Source organism: Gopherus evgoodei, unplaced genomic scaffold (assembly GCF_007399415.2).
Source record: "Gopherus evgoodei ecotype Sinaloan lineage unplaced genomic scaffold, rGopEvg1_v1.p scaffold_49_arrow_ctg1, whole genome shotgun sequence".
NCBI lineage: Eukaryota > Metazoa > Chordata > Testudines > Testudinidae > Gopherus > Gopherus evgoodei.
The window spans coordinates 1,528,852-1,544,723 of NW_022060070.1; the positions used below are offsets into that span (position 1 = coordinate 1,528,852).

Genomic DNA, 15,872 nt, shown 5'->3' on the forward strand with positions numbered 1-15,872 from the left:
TATTCCCCATACTTCTCCTGGTAGCCTGCAGCTATCTAAGATACTGATTTGATTCCCCCAAGTTCTGTCTTCTCTCTCATTGATCCCTGCTATTACAGCCCATGCTCCCTTCAATTTCTGGCCTTTCTCCCAGGTCTCCATGTGTTTGACTTACCTGTGGGCTTTGGTCACCTGCCCCCTTCAAACCTAGTTTAAAGCCCTCCTCACTTTGTTAGTCAGTCCATGTCCAAATATGCTCTTACCCTTCCTCAATAGGTGGACCCCATCTCTGCTTAGGAGTGCTTCTTCCTGGAACAGGATCAAGAAAGCCAAAACTCTTGGTGACATCTTCTTAGAAGCCAGGCATTCACCCCCAACATGCATCTGTCTCTGCCTGGGCCGCTGCCTTTGACTGGAAGGACTGAGGAGAACACCATGTGCACTCTGAACTCCTTCACCCTTATTCCCAGAGCCTTGGGAGTCACTTCTGATCTGCTGAGAGTCATTCCTCGTAGTAGTGCCCACATGGATGAGTAGCAGAGGGTAGTAGTCAGAGGACCGGATGATCCTTGACAATCCCTCCATAACATCTCTAATACAGGCCCCTGGCAGGGAGCATACATCCCAGGATGCCATGTCAGGGCCACAGATGGGTGCCTTTGTCCCCCTCAGAAGAGTATGTCCAACCACCACTACCCTATGTTTCCTCCTGGGAAATGGTGGCTGAAGACCTCCCAGCCTTGGGGGTACATGGCTTCTCCTCCTGTACCTTAGGGGGTGATTCTTCATTTCTTTTTGCTAGGGCAGCTTAATGGTTCTCCATCACCACAGTGGATGGGTTGGGTGTAGGGGTGCATCACTGTTGCTGCCTGGAGTAACCAGCTGCCAGAGTTCTCCCTCTGACAGAGCCATATCCTCCTCCCTCAGTGATGTTCCAGCAGTTCTCTGTAGCTGGATAGCTTCCCCTGCCTTGGACATCTCCACATCAATACTCTCAAGGAATTCCTCATTGGCACGGATGCTCCTCAGACTCGACACCTCCTGGAGCTCTGCCACCTGCTTCCTGAGAGATTCCACCAGCAGGCACCTCTCACACTGGAGGCCTTCCACCCCCAGCCTGCTTTTCTGAGAGGGGGAAATGCAGGCCACAGTCTCTGGCAAGCCACACCAGGATCTGGGTAGAGGCGTCCATGTTCCTTCCTAACCATAGTGACTATTGCAGGACTCCCTCTTATAAACTCTGCTGTTTGCAGTCCCCTGTTCACTAGCTCTCCTTGGTTGCTTAGCCTCTGGCTTTAAGGCCTTCTCTCCTCAGTCAGCCCTGCCCCCTTGTGATGGATTCGGTCCCAGAGACCCTGTTGAGACTGTCACTTGATGTGCTGGGATACCACCTTCTACAGGTTAAATTCATATAATGTCTGCCCTCTATATCATTGATAGAGAGATATGCATGGCTGTTTGCCCCTGCCCCCCAAAGGCATTAATCACTTACTCTGGTTTTATTAATAAACAAAAGTGATTTTATTAAGTGTACAAAGTAGGATTTAAGTGGTTTCAGGTAATAACAGACAGAACAAAGTAAGTCACAATGCACAAAGAAACTGATTATAGGTAATATCTCACCCTCAAAAATGTTCCAATAAGCCTCTTTCACAGGCTAGTCTCCTTCCTAGTCTGGGCCCAATCCTTTCCCCTGGTACAGCCCTTGTTAGTTCCAGCAGACATCTCAGGCAGTAAGCAGGGGTTTCCTCATGACTGCCATCCCCTTTATCCTGCTCCACCCCCTTTTATAGCTTTGGCACAAGGCGGGGATATTTTGTCTGTGCTTGGCCCAAATCCCTCTTTCTAAATGGAAAGTACAAGATTTTCGATGGATTTCAGTGTCAGGTGACATGGTCACATGTCCCTGTGAGACCCCATTCTTCATTGCCCACAGGCTGGCCCACAGGTACACAGGAAGTACAGGTAAATAAACCCATTCACAGGTCATTGATTTTGAAGCACTCTTAATGGCTTCCACTTAATATGTTTACATCAGGAATACAAGTTTATATCTTATTCTCCTAACTGCAGACATTGAAGTAATACCTGCAAACCTACACAGAGTAAATTACAAGCTTTCTAATGACATATTACAAGAGACCTATTGCATAAAGCACACTCCAGTCATGTCATTTTCATGAGCATATTTCCATAAAGCACATGGAGTGCAACGTCACACCCCTTATTAATCACGCAGGGGGAGGGTGATCACAAATCTGATGGCAGCTGATGAAAAATGATCAAGGGAGCAAAGGGTCAAACAGTTCTAGATACACAAACCCAGCTGTCCCAGTGACTGAAATAACCTGAAAGAGAAAGAAAAACCCAGACCCACAGTCAAACCAACACACTCACCCCAAGGTTAGTCCAGACGCCTTGTTCGTTCAGCAGGGGAGTCTGTTTGCAATTCCCTGGTTTCTTAGCCTCTGGCTTCCCCTTGATTTATTTTTGTTGTAGTTTGCATTGAACAGAGCTCACTCCTGTTTGGCTTTTTGTTTGTGTTCTTTTTAGGTCTCTGCTACTGCGTGATTGTGTACTTCCTGTTCCTAATGAGGCGTGTGGTTGGCTGGTGAGTTCATAGCTCTGATGTTTGTAACACTGAGTTCTGCTGTGTCCCTTTCTGAACCATGCCCGACATTCTGTTTGCTTCTTTGACTGTGCTGCAGAACTCTCCATAATGATCCAAGATCTCTTTCTGGAGTGGTAACAGCTCATTCAGTGTCCCAGGGATCCCTCTATGCTATGTGGCCGCCCAAGAGTCAATCAAGTGCCGGGCATTTCATTAGTAGAGCCGCAAACTTCTGGAAACATGTGTTTAGATGCCCCTCCCCCCGCTGAGCCACCCTGCTCCGGCCCTGTGCCTTAAAACCCCTGGCCAGCTGCTCCTGGGACCCTCCTGCTTGCTGTGCAGAGGGAGGGAGGGGGTGCTGATGTCAGGGGGTCTCCCACCTTCCCCCATCCATGTACCCCATCTCCACAGAGTGGGGGTGAGGGGCAGAGCTCAGGAGGGGGATGGAGGTGCTGGCAGCTGCTGTGGTCTGGAGGAGCCACCAGACAGGTGGGTGCCGCAGTGCTTAAAGGGACAGAGCATGGTCCTCGTACCCTCCCCACCGCCAGCATGCACACACTGCGTCAGTCTCACACACACAGACAGTGTGTGTGTGTCTCTCTCTCTTTCTCTCTCACACACATACACACTGTCTCAGTCTCACAAGCACACACAATCTCTCCCTTTCACAGTCATTTCCCAATACATACATGTGTTTTTATTCTTACTTCACACTCCCTGCAGTGCACATCTACGCTCTGTATTTCTATTATTCCCAAGTGCTGTTATTTTATAGGTTTGACTGGTCTGTGCATTTCCAACTTTTCTCTTTTACGCTTAAATTTAATTCTTTGAGTAGTGAGTAAGTTTAAAATACCTAACCTGTCCTGGCTGGAATAATTAGCCTGATGGTAATATATATAGATATAGATATATAAATATTAGTTTTTTGTTTCTACTGGTGGCACACATCTGCACATTTCCTTGATATTGGTGCAAATAACAAAATTCATTCTGCAAATGGATAGGAAAAAAATAGAATGAAACATTGATTTTGTAGTCTTTTGGTTTATTTAAAGTAAATTTTGTAATGTGGTGTTACAGCATCGTGGCTTCAGCTCTGTTAGCTACAGTTTCAGTCTTAACAGAGTGAAAGTCACCTCTGCTGCTTGCTTCAAATTTAGAGTCTCTAGGAACACGTAAAGACCAAAGGTAATGACCACACATACATTCATCCGTACAAAGCCTAGGCTACTTGGTAAGTTTTATTAAAGTTACAATTACCCAAGCCTATAGAAATTCTATACACACCTCTGCACCAGTTACAAATCTAGTTCTAGTCCCATCCTTAACAATAGTGTTAGGGTCTGATGGGTCACTCAGAGCTCAATCATCAGTAGATGGGTGGTTCCTGCTGGAGTCTTCCATAGGGACTGAATTTCCCATTCTGGGCATCTCATTTTTATAATGGGATTCTGTCTATACCTACATTCTGCGCATGTCCATAAAAGTGTCCACCCTTTTTTCTCTTATTGGTCTGTGCCCCCTGGAAACTTAAGGGACCCCCAATCTTCTACAGTTTGGATAAGTTCCCCTTATTCTCATTACAATTGAAGCACAACCTGTAGCCTGTGATTAAGACACGTCTGAGACAGGCATGCTTTTTCAGTGTTTTTATGATCTTATATTAAATTTCTGGGTAATTTTGTGCAATATTATCACTTAGTGCATCTTTTGCCATAATCTTAGGGCATCGGGTTATTTTCCAGTCACTTACCTCATCATTTCTTGTCCCCAAAGCCTACAATAGCTAAACTAAAGTCTCCCAGGCCTCAGCCTACAGGCTCTTGCATTCCAGGTTGTCTTATTCATGTCTAGTACTTGGTTCCTCTAAATACTGATCAGTCTCACACTTCTATAATTCCACAACTTAACCCTAATTAATATATAGTGAAAATATATTAAAACTGTGACGAAGTAGGAATGTTCTTAATGTTTTCTCTAAGCGCTGTGTGGGTGCATCAGTTTCCCCTATGCATTTCTTGAGTGTCTAGGAGTGTGTGATTGTTGCAGAGCCCTAGGGGGCCAGTGTGATGGTATCTGCGCAGAGAATGGTCGACACCCTGTCTGCTGGCAACTGATGGCCAGGGCCCCTCCCCTGCAAAGGTGCCAGCTGAAGGTGTAGGAGAACAAAGGGATCAGGTGACCTCCTGGCCCGGGAAAGAGACAAAGGGAGAAGTGGGGCTGTAGTGTTTCAGTTTGGAGCTGGCTGGGAAAATGGAGGGGAGCCCAGATGGGGCTCTGGCCTCCCTGGGCCCCCCAAAGATGGACCTGACTGAGAGGTCCTGTTGTCTGTACCTGCAAGACCTGTCTTGGACTGTGTTCCTTTCATCTATAAACCTTCTGTTTTACTGGCTGGCTGAGAGTCCTGGTGAATCGCAGGAAGCTAAGGGTGCAGGGCCAAGTCTTCCCCAAACTCCATGACAATAACATAGACTCATAGACTCTAGGACTGGAAGGGACCTCGAGAGGTCATCGAGTCCAGTCCCCTGCCCTCATGGCAGGACCAAATACTGTCTAGACCATCCCTAATAGACATTTATCTAACCTACTCTTAAATATCTCCAGCGATGGAGATTCCACAACTTCCCTAGGCAATCTATTCCAGTGTTTAACTACCCTGACAGTTAGGAACTTTTTCCTAATGTCCAACCTAAATCTCCCTTGCTGCAGTTTAAGCCCATTGTTTCTTGTTCTATCATTAGAGGCTAACGTGAACAAGTTTTCTCCCTCCTCCTGATGACACCCTTTTAGATACCTGAAAACTGCTATCAGGTCCCCTCTCAGTCTTCTCTTTTCCAAACTAAACAAACCCAATTCCTTCAGCCTTCCTTCATAGGTCATGTTCTCAAGACCTTTAATCATTCTTGTTGCTCTTCTCTGGACCCTCTCCAATTTCTCCACATCTTTCTTGAAATGCGGTGCCCAGAACTGGACACAATACTCCAGTTGAGGCCTAACCAGCGCAGAGTAAAGCGGAAGAATGACTTCTCGTGTCTTGTTTACAACACACCTGTTTATGCATCCCAGAATCACGTTTGCTTTTTTTGCAACAGTATCACACTGTTGACTCATATTAAGCTTGTGGTCCTCTATGACCCCTAGATCTCTTTCTGCCATACTCCTTCCTAGACAGTCTCTTCCCATTCTGTATGTGTGAAACATATTGTTCCTTCCTACGTGGAGCACTTTGCATTTGTCTTTATTGAACTTCATCCTGTTTACCTCAGACCATTTCTCCAATTTGGAGAACATACTTGGTTTCTCTAAATTCTGATCAGTCCCACATTTCTATAATTCTACAAATTAACCCTTATTAACATACAGTGAAAATATAGTATAACATATTGATTAATGATAACATCACAAAATAAATGAATAATGAACTAAAATTATTGCCTACAGTTTAGACCCCATCATTTTATATGTCTGGTTGGGATGATGTTTTCCAATATGTATTACTTTGTCCATATTATCTTGGATCATCTTTGGGATTAGTCAGAGCCTTCCAGTGTGTTCAGGGGCCTGGAACTCCTGGCTTCTCCTCTAGCTGGAACCCGTCTCTGCTGCAGCCAAAGACCTGAAAGCAAAGAGTCTCCTCTGATGCCCGGGTGCCTCTCTCCTGCCCCAGCTTCTTCTGGCTCATCCAGTCTCTGTGTTTTTGAAGGGCTGGACCAACACTTCCTCTCTCTGTTTCCTCTTCTGGGGAGGTTCCATTCCTTCCACGCCCGCCCCTCTGCAGAGAAGCTGGAGAAAACTGTTTTATCTAGTATTCAATTACTCCCTCCTTCTACTGTAAAAGCAGCAAAGAATCCTGTGGCACCTTATAGACTAATAGACATCTGTTAGTCTATAAGGTGCCACAGGACTCTTTGCTGCTTTCACAGATCCAGACTAACACAGCTACCCCTCTGATACTCCTTCTACTGTGCGAGCTCTCACTGGAGCTAAGGGTATGTCTATACTACCCGCCGGATCGGCGGGCAGCGATTGTCCAGCAGGGAGTCAATTTATCGCGTTTAGTCTAGACATGAAAAATAGTCCCCCAAGCGCTCTGCCCTCGACTCCTATACTCCACTGGCACGAGAGGTGCAGGCAGAGTCAACGGGGAAGCAGCAACAGTCGACTCACCGCAGTGAAAACACCGCAGTGAGTAGGTCAATGTAAATCAACTTCAGCTACGTTATTCATGTAGCTGAATTTGCATAACTTAGATCGATTCCCCCCCACTGTAGACCAAGGCTAAGAGTCTTTAATTTTATAGAGAGATGCCTCTGCCTCAGCCTTCTGCCCCTTCATACAAGGTGGGTGGGAGCAGAGTACAGGAAAAGCCCAAAGACATAGGGGATACAGATGGTTTTTATAACAAAGGGTGAGTTAATGGGGTTTCCACCCATCTAGGTTTTACCCAGACACTTCATTTTTTGGCTTCTCTGTCTGGGTGCTATGCAGGGTTCTCAGATGCCTGGTTTTGAATTAGAAAGTCCAGCCAAGAAAGGGATCTGGCTGTGTCTGGTTCCTGCAGGGCAGGGGTGGATGCATTGTGTCATCAACCCACGCCTGCCCCTGCTTAGCCGGGGCCACATCATACCAACAGGCAGGATCCTTGTCAGGCTTCAGCAGCTCCAACCAGTCCCAGAGATGAGGGAGCCCAGCTGTGGCAGAGATAGAGGTGGAGAAGATCCAGAGAGTGATGGGAGGAGAGGAGTAGAGAAGCCAGGGACAAGGGTAGGGCAATGGTGGAAGAAATGGAGAATGGGTCTGGGTCTCAATGGACTAAGTAGGGCATGGGAAGGGTCCTAGGGGAAATCTGTGGGGCAGAGGTCAGGGTCTTCAGGGAATGGGGGTCAGAGGGTGAAGTCACGGGGTCCAGTTACCAGCAGTAAGAAAGGTGGCAACCCAATGAGTTAATGAGTTCTACACAGTCTGATTCGCCAGTTTCTCACACTGACACAGCACAGAAATGTCAGGGAAGTGTCTAATGTCTCTCTGACTGCTCAGTGAGTGATTCAGGGAAGAGGGCCCAGCACCATGTCACCAGCCAGCTCTGCACAGAGCTCAGTCTGAGAGTCAGAGCACCAGGAGAAAACTTTAGGTCCCTTTATGAGTAAAGAGCAGGAGCAGCCTGTCCCTGATCTGCCTGGTCATCACCCCATAGATGATGGGGTTCAGCATGTGGGGCAGCAAGAGGAACATGTTGGCAATGAGAACATGGAAATGTACGGCCACATTCTGCCCAAACCGGTACATGACAGAGGAGGAGAGATGTGGGATGTAAAAGGCTAAGATGACACAGATGTGGGAGCTGCAGGTCCCCAAAGTCTTGAGCCGGGTATCCTTTGTGGGGAGGCTGAAGATGGCCCTGAGGATCTGGGTATAGGACACGGTGATAAAAATCACATCCACACCAGTCACACAGAATAGCACAAAGAGGCCGTAGTAACTACTGATGCTGGTGTCGGTGCAAGCCAGCTTCAGCACAGCTATATGCACGCAGTACGGCTTGGGGATGATGTTGGTTCTGCAATACGGCCACCGCCTCGCCAGCAAGGGAAAGGGCAATATGACCATGGTGCTACGCAGCACCATGGCCAGGCCAATCTTGGCCACCACAGGGTTTGTCAGGATGGTGGAATGTCTCAGGGGGTCGCAGATGGCCACATAGCGATCCAAAGCCATGGCCGCCAAGGTCCCAGACTCTATCGAAGAGATGCAGTGAATGAAGTACATCTGGGTGAGGCAGGCACTGACATTGATCTCCCTAGAACTGAACCAGAAGATGCTCAGCATTTTCGGCACAATGGACGTAGAAACGACTAGGTCACTGCTAGCCAGCATGCAGAGAAAATAGTACATGGGCTCATGGAGGCTCGGCTCCCTCTTCACGATGAAAAGGATGGTGAGGTTCCCCAAGATGGCTATGGCGTACATGGTGCAGAAGGGGATGGAGATCCAGACATGGGCCATCTCCAGGCCAGGAATGCCCAGCAGGATGAAGGTGGAGGGATTGGTGAAGTCAGTTTTGTTGGAACCTGACATGGGATAGGGGAGAAGGTGTCCAACTCTGAGGCAGAATGGTGTCTCCTGTATGCACCGTATGTTCCCCTGACTTCCTGTATATGCCCAGGGTCTAGGGTGATGGTCACAATACAAATGCCTGGATGGAGAGACAATGTTAACATGAGACACTGCATGCTCTGCTGGACGCTGGTCTCATGGGTGAAGCAGATCGGTTGCTCTTCACACACTGAAAAATCTTCGTTATTCAGATAAATGAATTATGAACAGCTGGCCCTACTAATGCCAATTCCATATTTGATGGAGCTCCATGAGTCAATAATTCTACATGTCGTGATGTGGGAAACCTTACTAGGCACCAGAAGGAAACACGAGTGTGAATACTGGTTATCCATCATTGTTTCTCAATGCAATGAAATCCAGGCTAGAGAGTCCATGCTGAAGGGAGTTTCCCTTCACCTGATTGCTCAAAATCTGAGAATTTAAAACAAACGAACAAACAAATGAAACTTTGCCAAGACTTGTACAGGGATAAACATCCCAACTAGAACACACCTCAGGAAAAAGACCTGGGAGTCATTGATAGCAGGTCAACAAAACACCTGCTCATTCGTAGTAGTGGCCAAATCAAAGACAATGTTTGGATGCCTAAGAAATGGATATGTGCTCAGTTTTGATCATCCAGTCTCTAAAATGGGTATAGCATTATAAAAGGGATTTCTGAGCCAGGATCTGTGAATTGGGAAGGCTGCCATATGTTCAATCTCTTCATTAATGATCTGGAGGATGGTGTGGACTGCACTCTTGGCAAATTTGCAGATGACACTAAACTGGGAGGAGTGGTAGAATCATAGACTATTAGGGTTGGAAGGGACCTCAGGAGGTCATCTAGTCCAACCCCCTGTTCCAAGCAGGACCAATCCCCAGATTTTTACCCCAGTTCCCTTAATGGCCCCCTCAGGGATTGAACTCCCAACCCTGGGTTTAGTAGGCCAACGCTCAAACCCCTGAGCTATCCCTCCCGCTCCCAGATAGATATGCTGGAGGGTAGGGATAGGATAAAGAAGAACCTAGACAAATTAGAGAATTGGGCCAAGAGAAACCTGATGAGGTTCAACCAGGGCAAGTTGAAGAGTCCTGCATTTAGGACGAAAGAATCCCATTCACTGTTACAGACTAAGGACCGAATGGCTAGGCAGCAGTTCTGCAGAAAAGGACCTAGGGGTTACAGTGGACGAGAAGCTGGATATGAGTCAACAGTGTGCCCTTGTTGCCAAGAAGGCTAATGGCATTTTGGGCTGTACAAGCAGGGGCATTGCTAACAGATCGAGGGATGTGATCATTCTCCTCTATTCGACATTAGTGAGGCCTCATCTGGAGTACTGTGTCCAGTTTTGCGCCCCACAGTACAAGAAGGATGTGGAAAAGTTATAAAGAGTCCAGCGAAGGGCAACAAAAATGATTAGGGGGCTGGAGCACATGACTTATGAGGAGAGGCTGAGGGAAGTGGGGTTGTTTAGTCTGCAGAAGAGAAGAGTGAGGGGGAATTTGATAGCTGCTTTCAACTACCTGAAAGGGGGTTCCAAAGAGGATGGATCTAGACTGTTGTCAGTGATAGCAGATGCCAGAACAGGGAGTAATGGTCTCAAGTTGCAGTGGGGGAGGTTTAGGTTGGATATTAGGAAACACTATTTCACTAGGAGGGTGGTAAAGCACTGGAATGGGTTATCTAGGGAGGTGGTGGAATCTCCTTCCTTAGAGGTTTTTAAGGTCAGGCTTGACTAGGCCTTGGCTGGGATGATTTTGTTGGGGATTGGTCCTGCTTTGATCAGGGAGTTGGTCTAGATGATCTCCTGAGGTCCCTTCCAAACCAGATAGTCTATGATTCTATGACTCTATAAAGAATAGAACTGACTACATTCAATTGGATCAACAGAGAACAGTTCCCAGCCAGTAATACCTATAGATACTTCGTGCTTCAAAAGGGCTTATTCTCCAAAGCTGAAGAAAATATTTTCCTCCCAATCAGTTTTCTTGATAAGACAGGAAAATGGGAATGAAATTGGAAGTTTATTTAAGAATAGTTTATTTCAGGGGTTCTCAAACTGGGGGTTGGGACCCATCTGGGGGATGCAAGGTTCTTACATGGAGGGTTGCAATTTATCAGCCTCCATCTCAGACCCCGCTTTGCCTCCATCATTTATAATGGTGTTAAATAGATTTAAAAGTATTTTTAATTGATTGGATGGGGGGGTCTCACTCAGATGCTTGTTATCTGAAAGGGGTCAGCAGTAAAAAAGTTTGAGAATCACTGGTTTATTGGCTAGCTAAAATAATTCACAATTCCACAGTCAAGGCAGCAATTATGTGGGGAAAAGCAATATATACAAATTGGAAAACAGGGAAAATACATAGCAAACAATAGAATTGGAAGTTATGAAAATTGATAAAGGATGTTAAAGACATCTGGAAAAACTCCATGCTTTACTGGGCAAAGGATAAGAAAAAGAAGGTTATTAAATATATTAAGAACAAAAGAAATCCTAAAAAAAGCTTTAGGCCAATTCCTAGAGGAAGAAAGGAAAATTACTAAGGTTGCAGAAAATATAGATGTATTGACAAAATAGTTTTCTTCTGCATTTGGAAAGAAGCAGTATGAGGTGCTCCTATCACATGAGGTGATGGAATAGTCTCCAGTCCATTAGCTGCCAAGGAGAATGTTAAACAGCATCTACAGTTTGAGAATTTCCAAGTGGAAGGCAGCTTGGGTGAAAGTGATCATGAAATCATAGAGTTTGCAATTCTAAGGAAGAGTAGAAGAGAGTACAGCAAAACAGAGACAATGCATTTCAGGAATGCGGATTTTGGTAAACTCAGAGAGCTGATAGGTAAGGTCCCATGGGAATCAAGACTGAGGGGAAAAACAACTGAGGAGAGTTGGCAGTTTTTCAAAGGGACACTATTAAGGGCCCAAAAGCAAGCTATTCCGATGGTTAGGAAAGATAGAAACTGTGGCAAAAGACCAGTTTGGCTTAACCACGAGATCTTGCATGATCTCAAAAATAAAAAGGAGTCGTATAAAAAATGGAAACTATGTCAGATTACAAAGGATGAATATAGGCAAACAACACAGGAATGCAGAGGCAAGATTACAAAGGTAAAGACACAAAATGAGCTCAGACTAGCTATGAGAATAAAGGGAAACAAGAAGACTTTTTATCAATACATTAGAAGCAAGAGGAAAACCAAGGAGAGTGTAGGCCCACTGCTCAGTGAGGAGGGAGAAACAGTAACAGGAAACTTGGAAATGGCAGAGATGCTTAATGACTTCTTTGTTTTTGTCTTCACTGAGAAGTCTGAAGGAATGTCTAACATAGTGAAAGCTAATGGGAAAGGGGTAGGTTTAGAAGATAAAATAAAAAAAGAACAAGTAAAAAATCACTTAGAAAAGTTAGATGCCTGCAAGTCACCAGGGCCTGATGAAATGCATCCTAGAATACTCAAGGAGTTAATAGAGGAGGTATCTGAGCCTCTAGCTATTATCTTTGGAAAATCATGGGAGACGAGAGAGATTCCAGAAGACTGGAAAAGGACAAATATAGTGCCCATCTATAAAAAGGGAAATAAAAACAACCCAGGAAACTACAGACCAGTTAGTTTAACTTCTGTGCCAGGGAAGATAATGGAGCAAGTAATTTAGGAAATCATCTGCAAACACTTGGAAGATGGTAAGGCGATAGGGAATAGCCAGCATGGATTTGTAAAGAATAAATTATGTCAGACCAATCTGATAGCTTTCTTTGATAGGATAACGAGTCTTGAGGATAAGGGAGAAGCAGTGGATGTGGTATACCTAGACTTTAGTAAGGAATTTGATATGGTCTCACATGACATTCTTATCGATAAACTAGGCAAATACAATTTAGATGGGACTACTATAAGGTGGGTGCATAACTGGCTGAATAACAGTACTCAGAGAGTAGTTGTTAATGGTTCCCAATCCTGCTGGAAAGGTATAACAGGTGGGGTTCCACAGGGATCTGTTTTGGGACCAGATCTCTTCAATATCTTCATCAACGACTTAGATGTTGGCATAGAAAGTACGCTTATTAAGTTTGCAGATGATACCAAACTGGGAGAGATTGCAACTGCTTTGGAGGATAGGGTCATAATTCAAAATTATCTGGACAAATTGGAGAAATGGTCTCAGGTAAACTGGATGAAGTTTAATAAAGATAAATGCAAAGTGCTCCACTTAGGAAGGAACAATCAGTTTCATTCTTACATACAAAATGGGAAGAGACTGTCTGGGAAGGAGTACACAGAAAGGGATCTAGGGGTTACAGTGGACCACAAGCTAAATATGAGTCAACAGTGTGATGCTGTTGCAAAAAAAAGCAAACGTGATTCTGGGATGCATTAACAGGGGTGTTGTGAGCAAGACACGAGAAGTCTTTCTTCTGCTTTACTCTGCACTGATTTGGCCTCAACTGGAGTATTGTGTCCAGTTCTGGGCACCGCATTTCAAGAAAGATGTGGAGAAATTGGAAAAGATCCAGAGAAGAGCAACAAGAATGATTAAAATCTTGAGAACATGACCTATGAAGAAAGGCTGAAAGAATTGGGTTTGTTTAGTTTGGAAAAGAGAAGACTGAGAGGGGACATGATAGCAGTTTTCAGGTATCTAAAAGGGTGTCATGAGGAGGAGGGAGAAAACTTGTTCACCTTAGTCTGTAATGATAGAACAAGAAGCAATGGGGTTAAACTGCAGCAAAGGAGATTTAGGTTGGACATTAGGAAAAATTCCTAACTGTCAGGTGGTTAAACATTGGAATAAATTGCCTATGGAGGTTGTGGAATCTCCATCTCTGGAGATATTTAAGAGTAGGTTAGATAAATGGCTATCAGGGCTGGTCTAGACAGTATTTGGTCCTGCCATGAGGGCAGGGGACTGGACTCAATGACCTCTCGAGGTCCCTTCCAGTCCTAGAATCTATGAATCTACAGTAGAACCTTAGAGTTACAAATACCAGAGTTGCAAACTGACCTATCAATCATGCATCTCATTCAAAAGTAGAAGTACATATCCTGTCAGCAGCAGAGCCAAAAGAAAAAAGCAAGGTAAATACAGGACAACTCTGTGTTAAGTGAAAAGTATTTAAAAATAAAGGGAAAATAAAAAAAAAAGATTTGACAGAGTTGCAAAACAATGGAAAAGCTGGTATGGGATTAGTTAAAAAAAAAGTCTAGGAATATAATTAATGCCAGTAAACAGCATGGTTTATGGAAAACAGGTCTTGTCAAACAAAATAAAGCTGATTTAATCCTTTAATGTGAGTGAACATTTGGTTGATCAAGGGTACTGTGCAGATGCAATAAAAGTCAGTTTCTCTGAGACATTTAATTTAGTAGTGGAAAACATTCAGATAATAAATAAACAGTGTACAATACTAGTAGAGCACATGTGAAGTGGATTAAAAACTGGCTAACTGACAGATCTCAGAAAGCTGTTGTCAAGAGCCATTGTCAGTGAATGGAGGTGTTACTAGCAGGGTTTTGCAGGGATCGGTTCTAGGCTCGATGCTATTGAATAATTCCATCAATGATCTGGAAGGAAATAGAAAAACACTGCAGATAAAATTTGCAGATGACCCAAAGATTTGCAGAGTGATTACACTGAGGAGGCCATGGCAGGCATACCAATTGATGGAATACAAGCTGTCAGGAACAGTATTCCTGATGATGCTACAGCACAACTGGCTGCTGAGCTCTGTGCCTTTATCCTCACACACAACTATTTCAAATTTGATGACAATATATATCTCCAGATCAGTGGCACTGCTATGGGCACCTGCATAGCCCAACAGTATGCCAATATTTTTATGGCCGACCTGGAACTACGCTTCCTCAGCTCTCGTCCACTCACGCCCCTTCCCTATCTACGCTACATTGATGACATCTTCATCATCTGGACCCATGGGAAGGAGTCTCTGGAAAAATTCCACCACGATTTCAACAGCTTCCACCTCACCATCAACCTCAGCCTGGACCAATCTACACAGGAGGTCCACTTCCTAGACATTACAGTGCAAATAAGTGATGGTCACATTAACACCACCCTATACTGAAAACCTACCGACTGTTATGCCTACCTTCATGCTTCCAGCTTCCATCCCGGCCACATCACACGATCCATTGTCTACAGCCAAGCACTGAGGTACAATCGCCTCTGCTCTAACCCCTCAGACAGAGACCAACACCTACAAAATTTCCACCAAGCATTCTCAAAACTACAATACCCACATGAGGAAATAAGGAAACAGATCAACAGAGCCAGACGTGTACCCAGAAGCCTCCTACTGCAAGACAAACCCAAGAAAGAAACCAACAGGACTCCACTGGCCATCACATACAGTCCCCAGCTAAAACCTCTCCAATGCATCATCAGGGATTTACAACCCATCCTGGACAATGATCCCACACTTTCACAGGCCTTGGGTGGCAGGCCAGTCCTCGCCCACAGGCAACCTGCCAACCTGAAACATATTCTCACCAGTAACTGCACACCACACCATAGTAACTCTAGCTCAGGAACCAATCCATGCAACAAACCTCTATGCCAACTCTGCCCACATATCTACACCAATGACACCATCACAGGACTTAACCAGATCAGCCACACCATCACCGGTTCATTCACCTGCACGTCCAACAATGTAATATACGCCATCATATGCCAGCAATGCCCCTCTGCTATGTACATCGGCCAAACTGGACAGTCGCTACGGAAAAGGATAAACAGACACAAATCAGATATTAGGAATGGCAATATACAAAAACCTGTAGGAGAACACTTCAACCTCCCTGGCCACGCTATAGCAGACCTTAAGATGGCCATCCTGCAGCAAAAAAACTTCAGGACTAGACTTCAAAGAGAAACTGCTGAGCTTCAGTTCATCTGCAAATTTGACACCATCAGCTCAGGATTGAACAAAGACTGTGAATGGCTTGCCAATTACAGAACCAGTTTCTCCTCTCTTGGTTTTCACACCTCAACTGCTAGAACAGGGCCTCATTCTCCCTGATTGAACTGCCTCATTATCTCTAGCTTGCCTGCATATATATACCTGCCCCTGGAAATTTCTACTACATGCATCTGACGAAGTGGGTATTCACCCACAAAAGCTCATACTCCAAAACATATGTTAGTCTATAAGGTACCACA

General features: G+C 45.0%; 1 protein-coding gene across 1 annotated transcript; it reads right to left on the reverse strand.

Moving 5' to 3' along the window:
• Positions 1–7,720: 7,720 nt before the first annotated feature.
• On the reverse strand, positions 7,721–8,668 carry LOC115643044 (olfactory receptor 52R1-like). The gene has a single exon (XM_030546864.1). It carries the CDS (start codon positions 8,666–8,668, stop codon positions 7,721–7,723), a length of 948 nt encoding a protein of 315 aa, XP_030402724.1.
• Positions 8,669–15,872: the final 7,204 nt, after the last annotated feature.